Source organism: Topomyia yanbarensis, chromosome 3 (assembly GCF_030247195.1).
Source record: "Topomyia yanbarensis strain Yona2022 chromosome 3, ASM3024719v1, whole genome shotgun sequence".
NCBI lineage: Eukaryota > Metazoa > Arthropoda > Insecta > Diptera > Culicidae > Topomyia > Topomyia yanbarensis.
This window is the reverse complement of record NC_080672.1, coordinates 319,478,240-319,488,096: the sequence shown is the minus strand read 5'-3', so window position 1 is coordinate 319,488,096 and position 9,857 is coordinate 319,478,240. Positions and strand designations below refer to the sequence as shown.

The 9,857-nt window shown below is 39.6% G+C and overlaps 1 protein-coding gene and 1 pseudogene across 1 annotated transcript; one reads left to right on the top strand and one right to left on the bottom strand.

The window, feature by feature from the left end:
- Positions 1-3,047: 3,047 nt before the first annotated feature.
- Positions 3,048-6,571, bottom strand: LOC131688073 (reticulon-1-A-like; annotated as a pseudogene).
- Positions 6,492-8,527, top strand: LOC131691169 (small ribosomal subunit protein eS4). The gene is made up of 4 exons (XM_058977372.1): positions 6,492-6,614; positions 7,071-7,329; positions 7,811-7,908; positions 7,967-8,527. Exons 1-4 carry the CDS (start codon positions 6,612-6,614, stop codon positions 8,393-8,395), a joined length of 789 nt encoding a protein of 262 aa, XP_058833355.1. The 5' UTR covers positions 6,492-6,611; the 3' UTR covers positions 8,396-8,527.
- The last annotated feature ends 1,330 nt before the right edge of the window (positions 8,528-9,857 follow it).

Genomic DNA, 9,857 nt, shown 5'->3' with positions numbered 1-9,857 from the left:
TTCTAGAGTAAGCGTAAGCAACAGATATTTTGTAATAAGTATAATTCCAATAAATAAATTTTATAGAACAAGAAATGTCCTTGGAGCGAAAATTCTAATGAGCTATGCATAATTGGCATTTTTGACGGTTACACATTTTGATGAACACCCATTTCATCGGGATAATCAGCGGAATTTTCGACTTTCACCGCACATCTCAGGTCCTCAGGAGCAAGATCTTCAATACTAGGACTTTAGCGGCTTAGTTTTCTCCCATCCCACAGCCGAAGATGTCTCGTGAACAGGCTGCGAAATTTGTTTACGATTCTACAACCGAATCGTACAAATCCAGCTGAGTCGGGTCGAAGAACAACTTTTGCAGAATGCAGCGTTGTGGCAATTATAGGCAAGTTGTGGAACCCCGAATCAATCTAAGAAAATTTTCGACTTTCAGAAGCCGATGTATTAATTCAAGTTAAGGAAAAAACTCAGTGTATACAAATCCTGCCAGTCACAATAGTCAAATGTTTGTGAGCGCTGAAACGAAAGTATTTTATGAAGCAATGTTTGTATTTTTTTACCAAATAACGTCTTTTAAACTCACAAAAACCAGTCAAACAAATCCAGTCCGGCTCTTCAATCCATTTTTTCACTAGATGTTTTGTTTATTTTTGTCATGTATTGCTAGGATACGCATATCAAAATCAAAGCAGTGTTGCCCAAGAAAATATTTTTTCATCATTACCGAGGGGCGAGTCAATGCATTGGTAACTGGCGATAAATTATTCGGACACTTTTTCGTCAAAATATTTCACTAAGTTTCTGGTCGTGTCGTTGATAATACCGAACCGAAAGTGTATCACAACATACAGAGTTTGACAACAGACAACATCGTTTTTCCCAAATACAAATTAAATACGCCAAGGTCCCATACAAAAGTGCCATCGTTTTTTGACTCACCAAGCAATCAAATTTGTCTACCCTATTCATCTCTTTCGTGTTGACAGGTCAGAATTGCTGAAGAAAAATAAAACTGGAAACGCTGTTCGATCAAAGTATGCTGAAATTTTCATTTCTTTGTTTTCATTTTATAGTGACAAGTTCAGTAGTAGAAGAAAAATTAATTATCACGGAATTTTGAAAAACAATTAATCCTCTTGTATTTTTGGATATGAAAAACGGCGATGTACACGGTATGGATTCTAGTTGCATTTCCCGCTCACTTATTTATGTACTTTGTCATTTCTACAGTTAAGTAGCCTCATTACTGCCACAGCTCCGGCGGGTGTAGTTTCAGCGATGGCTTATGTACATGACCCTTTCGACACGTGTTAGCCGTTACGGAAGAACGAAAGGTACAAATCAGGTGCGTCCTGACGAAGCTGAACTCCCCCATCGCCTCGCTAATACAATCTAGCTACATTACATGTGACAAATGCCGCCGAACACTCATACATCAGCTACTTATTTCCGAGAGCTACTTTCAGATTCGACCAAGCTAAGAAGAATGAGTGATCAGATATCGAAAACGCATGCTGATGAATTACCACATTTTTCTTTGGAACCGAAACCCGAAATGCGCATCAGAGGAGCAAATGGGAAGATTTACGTTATTGGCGGGATGGGAGGGGAAAAAGTTTAAATGAGTGATTTGCAGAGCGTTTTCGTCGAATTTATGGATCCGGATCACAAGATAAAACAAAGTAATTTGGGACTTGATGATTTGCTGCTAAATGAGGATTGTTCATTACCCATTCGGCATCGATGTCCACATTGAAATAAAGGGTTTGCAGACAAGTACCTGATAACAACGCACATTCAATAGCACACGGGTAGGTTAAGGTTTTACTCATGTCTTTCCATAAATTCTAATTATATAATGTTTACTGTTACAGGAGAAAAGTCCTTTGAATGTGAATTTTGTTGAAAAGGATTTTGCGAAAACCAAAAACTTACTCTACACGTGCAGACTCATACAGGTAATTGTAGTAACACGCACACATAATGATAATCTTTGTAAACAGGTGAACACCTTTCTGCTTGAAAACATTCACTCAATCGGTAACGCTTAAGATACACATCAGGGAGAACTCCGTACGTGTGCGAATACTGCGAACGAGGGTTCACTCAATCCTACAATTTGTGAACCCAACACAACCATAACGGTATACCGAGGATGCGAAGTCGGCGTGCTGCCCGAGCACAAATGTCGAGTACATGGCAAGGTCTACCGATCGGCGAAAAGTTTCTGGCTGCACGATTGTCGCGATTGTGGTATAAAGTATACCTGTGCGCATAAATGCAAGGCTTCAAAGACCGTAGTGAAGGAGAAGATGTATTTGTGTAAAATCTGCAGCCAAACATTCAAGCATCAGCAGAACGTCGTGTACCAAATGAGCGGCAAACACAAGCGATTCGACAGAAATTTGAGAGATCTAGAGACGGACGAAGAATAGGCGATTTGCGGAAGCTGAAATAACTTGTTAAAGCTACCAGCTACAACACCGGGTACCTTAAGCAATTTGCCCTCGGCATGTTTTTGGCAAGTGGTGATGATAGCACAGACTAACTGACATAACACTCAAAAACAAAGCTTCGCCCGCTTTAACGGTCATTTTAAATATATTTGTAGTTGGGACTGTGGCCACATTTGAAATTATGGCGCCACTGACATATGAACAAGCATATGGGGGATAGACCACTAGTGAAAAATTGTTCCCAAACCTGAGGGGTAACCCACCAGTAAATAAGTGTTTGGGACTGTGAATAAAAGGTGGAGCTAGTGTTCTGTGAAAATTGTCGGATCGATGTTTTTGAGGGAATTCCCTCATAGTGTTATGTCTGTTAGTCTGTGATGATAGTGTACGCGTTTTTGGGCAGTATTAGACGCACCAGTATTAGTAGCGTCCAGTTACACACGCAAATCAGTCGACCACGGATTTCCTTGCGCTTCCGAAGGAGAATTGGCAGACACTTCGTGCGACGGATCTACAGTGCTTTTGCGCCGCTTTGGACCTTGAAAGATTAATATAATGACTATATGCGTCCTGTTTTTCTGAAATGTGTGTTTTCGCGGATCTCATCCAGAAATCACGGCATTTAAATCAAATGAAACGAAAGGAGAAATCGTTTTGTTTTTCATCTATTTATTATTTTTTCCGTCGTCAACATGGTTTTCCTTAGTAAGAACGTAGTCGTTAATCTAGAATCCATGCTTCACTGACTTGGTACTAAAACGGATATATTTCCATCAAATTGATTTCAAAATAAAATATTCGATTTTCGTAAGTGTTTTGCGCATCTTATTTTGTGGTTGGTTGCATTAGCTTGTTCACTTGTTTGAAAGTTATCATGTTAAATAAATTAAAAAATAAAAGGGTTCTTTTACAATTACAAGCTATCAACTTATTTCTCCTTATAGGATTAAGCTTTCTAGACCAGAGGAACGGCCGCTTTTAATTTTTCTGTGATTTCCAGAATTTTGCTTCTGGCCAGTTCCAAGTAAGCGTCAATCGACTGGTTATTTTCGTAGACCTTTGGCAAGGTGAAGAGTGCAACGAATGCAATGATGACACACGTCATTCCGTTGAAAATGGCGCCGACATAGGTTAAGCAGTAAAGGACAACGCCAAATTTGATAGAATCGACTAGATCTTCCACCAGGAACAGACGGCGTAACTCCGACAGCAGGGCGCTGGCATGCGCTACAGCAACCGTGATCAGCTGCTGTACTTTCTCCTGCGATAGGGCGCAAAGTCCAGGTATTCTTTGAACAGGTGTCCATCGGAGGTCTTTTGTACGGCCTGAAGCACGTTCTTGTAGATTCGGAACTAAACGGTTCCGAAAAGGACCAGCAGCGAAACGTACGAGAAAACGCTGATCAGCGAAATTAGCGACATGGCGAGCAGGATTGGCCACTGCCGAACACGATTGCTGATTTCTTAACATCGCGCCAGTAGATCAGGAATTTCACTTTCGGATGCAATTTCTCCGGCTTGAACCAAGCATCCAAACCAAACTGCTTGAACAATTTCTCCGCCTGTATACACTGCTCAGCAGGTTTACTGCAAGAAGCTTCTACCGGTTTTGGCGTTTCCTCCGATGATTGTCTCACCGGGGTCGCCGCTTTTGGGGTGACAACCGGGAGCGGGGCCGCAACTGGTGCGGGATCGGGAGTAGCAACAGCCGCAGTCGCATCAGCAGCAACAGCACAAGCAGCCACACCAGCTGATAGTCTTCGAACTGTGGCTCCACGAATTGCTCCTTTTTGTTGTGACTGGCGAAAACACTGAATATATATCTTTTTCTACACTATCGGAAGCAGCAGCAGGAGCACCGGATGGCACTTCAAGCTTTTGATTTTGTGCAGTTGTGCTTGTCATAAATTTTCAAACATAACAACAAAGCAAAAGCTGTGTTGCTGGTTTGGCAATATTTCATCAAAGTATGCTGTCACTCTGACAGTGTACCTTTATCGGTGTACCTGGGTTATACAACGTGTCCTTGAAAAATCGTTAGAGCATTCCGTATTAACATATTTGTATTTGGTTTTTCCACCCAATCGATTGGAGTAGCTTTGACAGCAACCCAAATCGATTTGGTGGAATAACTACAACTACACGGTAAAAAATCATCATGTTAATGTAAAATGATTTACCGTTGAATTCGCACTACTTGCCAAACAGTTAAAAACGAAGTGCAAATCTATTGGGAGCGTTCGTATCGAAACAAGCATCAAATCAACAGCAAATAACTTCAAATTGTAATGCTTTGCACACCGTTGTGGTCGTCTCATGTTTTGAATTTTTGAATGTTTACCGTACTGGAATCAACTATATACCACATCAAGATTTATCTTATTTATCCTTGAATTCAAAATTTTTAAAATAAGGGTTTCATTGAATTTAAGTTATATTCATGAATCTTATGTCAATTTAAATAAACATGTAAATGTCGCGATCCTCAATTTGAAAATATTGGTTGCAGCAAAGAGTCCGACTGGTTCTTTCCTGGGACGTCCTTTCTCAGGTTCATTTGGTGACCTGAAAACAAAGTATAGCTCTTTAAATTTCCCCATGACGAGATGTTGAAAATACACCGGTTTTCGGCTAATTCACCAACAGCAACCCGGAAACAGGTTTTCAGAGAAAACCGGTTTTCAGAGAAAACCAGTTTTCATCCAGTGAAGAAATTAGCCGTTAGAGCAAAAGTGATTTAATCAGAAGTCTTACATTTCAACTTGATACGTATATTAGTATTTATGTAGACATAGAATCTACATAAATACTAATATACGTGTACAGTTGAAGTTATCCAAGTGAAGAAATTGGCAATAAGTGTCGAGCACTGGCCAGCTGTTGAATAAATTTGACATTTGTCAACAAAGTTGAGAGCATTCAAATTCAATAGATATGGACAGTAGTGCTACTGCAAAAGATACAAATTTTGGTTTGAAGATATTTCAAAGACAGATCACTTTTATGCGAGTCGTCAATCACTAGAAAATCAATGTTGAATCACTTCAATTTATGTAGTGTACGGCAAACTGATTCGAATGTAAAATCATTAGGATTAGACGTAATAATCTTTACCGTGTACAAATTTCAGTAATACCACAGAGACATATAAGCTGGAACAAACTTTCCCGAAAAACCTGTGTAAACATTTAAATGAAAATACGTTGAAAATCACCATCGCATACAGGTTCGCATGCGTGAGACCATTGTATCCAAGTTTGCACACAAGTCTCGTATAGCGATTGCTGGCCGATCGAAGCGCCGGCCAGTGGCAAGTTGCTACTTGCTGTTGTCATTTCAAAGCGACAGTTTTATTTCTTACACAAGTTGAAAACTTTACTTGTATGTCAGTTCTCAGTGGTAACACATTGAGTAAAAATTAAAGTCGTCAACCATGCAGTCTGTACTTGATTTTAGCTGCACTGATTTGCTGCAAAAACATAAATGTTTATTGTATTTGAATCATTGAACTTTCCTGAAAGTTATTGCAAAATTTTTGTACTGTTACAGTATAGATTACCCTAAAAAACATCTAGCCAAACGACCTGTTCAGAGTATCATCCAAACAATATGTGGAATTATCGCACTATATGGGTTAAAGCTCGGGTATTTTTTTTATTAGGGTATGGTCAACGTTAAGTTGGTTTTGTTGTTATGCATTTCTCGACAAACATATGATTACGGCTTAAAAGCCAACTGTCAAAATTCTCTTTGAAAGGAAATTTCGGACAAACCGTTACCTACCAATCACAGATGTCGGTAGTAAACAAAAGAGAAAAGTTTTCTTTTTCATAAACTGCTGTGTACTGTGTTTGGCCAGTAACGGTTTTTTCGGAATTTCCTTTCAAAGAGAATTTTGACAGTTGGCTTTTAAGCCGTAATCATATGTTTATCGAGATTTCTATTAAGCACTCTGATTTGTTTTTTCGTTTATTAGAACACCGTTTTTCAACAATGTCCTTTGGCCCTGTTTTTGAACATCACAAATTATTGCGGCGCCTACAAACGCAGCGGCGCTACTAGTGTCAAATTATATCGCCCGGATCCACTGAACTTGTACTGACAACTTCCGGCATTTTGTCTTGTGTACTTTTCTTTTCGTCCAAAACTGTCAAGATGGTAAGTAACGTGTAACTTTGTTCGCTGTGGTATTTTGGCGTATTCAATTGCAAAATTTCCTGTTTTTCATCTAATTTTATGTTGAAATGAATAAACTGAACATACTAGTGGCTCGGGCATTAAGTTGTTTGTGGTTCATAGCGATATAGCTGAAAAAATGAAGTGTTTTTGGAGCCGCATGTGATTGGTTGTTGATGTAAGCTTGGCAATCGAAATGTTCATTTGCGGTTGGCTATAAAGCTGAATAAGCTTTGATAGTTAGTTTTTTAAAGCAATAACTTTGACGAATTGTGTATCCATAGCTTTATTTAGCAGTAAATATTGTGTTTTGTTTAAATAGAGATATTTACAGTTTATTTGAAACCTTGTTCAGCTGTCAGCTCAATCTGTCACTACGCCAATGATACTGCTTCGGAAAGAATACTGCCACTATTTATTACTCTTTTACTTTTACAGGCTCGCGGACCCAAGAAACATTTGAAGCGTTTGAATGCTCCTAGAGGATGGATGTTGGACAAAACCGGTGGTACCTTTGCACCACGGCCGTCCACTGGTCCACACAAACTGCGTGAGTCCTTGCCCTTGGTAATCTTTCTGCGTAACCGACTGAAGTACGCCCTGACTAACAATGAGGTCACAAGGATTGTGATGCAGCGTCACATCAAGATTGACGGCAAGGTTCGCACCGATCCAAATTATCCAGCTGGATTCATGGGTAAGTTTTAGTTGTCACCAGTGATTTTGCAGATTCGGCCTTATCGAAGCAGAATAACACGAAATTCTGCGGGTTATCTGTCAATATGTTGGCCTAGAGCAGCTCTTCCGTCGACGGTCATTAAAAATCTTGGTGGTTCTTTAATAACATTACTGACGGTGTACAGATCTAGTTTTTTTAGTTAATTATTAATAAAATAACCTGTTGGCATACCCTTTAACTCAGATCATGGAAAATATTTGGCGATTTTATTGAATTAGTCTATCGTTATAGTTCCTTGACCTGATTTATAGTACTAAACTGACAGGCTATCGTACGATTAATAATAAACAATAAACAATCAGTTTTTTGAAGCGGATGATACGTGCGGTATAAAAAGTTCATTTTTCTCGTTGGCTTGAAAATTATGTTGTGTATACAATCCGACTGTGTATTTTTATACTTAGTGTTTAGATATTCACATGTCAAATCTATTTTGCAGATGTCATCACTATTGACAAGACCAGTGAGAACTTCCGTTTGATCTATGATGTTAAGGGTCGTTTCACTGTTCATCGTATCACCCCCGAGGAAGCCAAAGTTAGTATAACTAAATATTGACTAATTCTTTTGATTTTCATCATTTCTATTTAAACAGTACAAGCTTCTGAAAGTTAAACGCGTCCAAATCGGACCAAAACGCGTCCCCTACATTCTAACTCACGATGGACGTACGATTCGCTATCCAGACCCGATCATTCACCAGAACGATTCGATTCAGTACGATATCGCCACCGGTAAGGTAATGGACGTACTCAAGTTCGAACCGGGCAATCTGTGTATGATTACTGGCGGAAGGAATTTGGGTCGTTGCGGTACGGTCATCCAGCGTGAGAAGCATCCAGGATCATTCGAAATTGTGCACGTGAAGGATTCCACTGGGCACGTTTTCGCAACTCGGTTGACCAATGTCTTCATCATCGGCAAGAGCATCAAAGCTTTTATCTCGCTGCCGAAGGGTAAGGGTGTTAAGCTGTCCATTGCCGAGGAACGCGACCGACGACTGGCTAGCAAGGCTGCACACTAAACATCCCGAAAGTTTACGAGTGTTATATTTGTTCAGTTAAAGTGGCAAGGAAGTAACTTTCGGAAGGTTTATTTGAAGTTCTACAGCTGTACTCAAATGCTGAAAATAACTGAGTAATGAAAAGCTAAATAATCTTTTCAATCATTTACGATGACATCTTCCTTCTAAAGATTCCATGATAAATTTGTAATTTCCATATCAACATTTGAATAGGGCTAATTAGATTTGTAAACAAACTTTTGTTTTGCTGATTTCTCTTAATTTGTTATCATTTCAACACAGAAAACATTTGAAATTGATTCTACCAAGGGCAAAGATGTTGATTCATGTGTATTTTTCATAAAATTCAACTCTGTAGCTGAAAAATGAGCGTAATAAGTTTGTTTACAAAAGTCTCATTAGCCTTTTGAAGAATTACTATTGATTTATTAATCGAACGAGAGCTTGGTTGATAAATCGTCTTGATTAGGCGGGAGGAGTTTTACAGAATATTATCGAAAATGGAGGACATTGGGTTCAATTCCCGATTCTATCAAGTATCTTTCCGGGATGCGAATTTTCTTAACGGACCCTGGTTGTGTGCGGAATAGTTTGTTTTGTTAACTGGTTTTGACATGTGCCAAAAAATAATTTTCTATGCAAATCGTTCAGCTCACACCTTTGTGGGGATATGAAGTAGGACTATTATCAACATTCATTAAAAATATCTGGCGAGCTTCGGTGGATCTACTTTACTACAGATCGCTTATATGGTTCCGGAAATAAAGACTGAACCGTCCGTTCTCGTATGAAATTCTCATATAAGCCGGAAATAAAATGTTTTTATGGAGGGGAAATGAAATCTTAAAAATGCAATTCGTAGTTTTGACGTTAAATATCGTTAAAATGCTTGAAACGTCGAGATTTTATTTTAACTAAAAAAAGTTTTTATTGATGAAAATCGACTTTTTGCCTTTCTCATATAGAAAGGATATGCTTTCACTCTGAAAATCGTCTAGCTAATCCCGGCCCGGACGGCCGTGTGTGATATCCCACTCGACTCACTCGAGATCAGCAAATGTCTGTATGTGAGTTTGTTTTTTGTTTTACTTGGCGGTAAAGCTTTTACGCCGCCCCAGCACACGTTCAGTGGTTAGGCCATACTACCGATTTCGTCCACCGTGTTCCAGAGTGAGAGACTCTGAACAAAGAAGATAACTCTGAATCCTACTCCTCAAAACTTCACCAAGGAGTCCTACATTTAAAATGACTACTTCAGGGGGAGGCGTGCTAATGCACTCCGCTTGACTCCAGGTCTTGCTGGTCGTGCTAGTTCGCTGGTCTCATAACCGCCATATCAGTCCTGCACGGCATGATATTCTACATGCCCTCCTCTCTACGTTGAGCAATTGGATGCCGTGGTCGATCCAGCGATTCCGGTTGTAGGGTGGCTTCCGGTTCACTGGTGCCCCGACGACCCTAT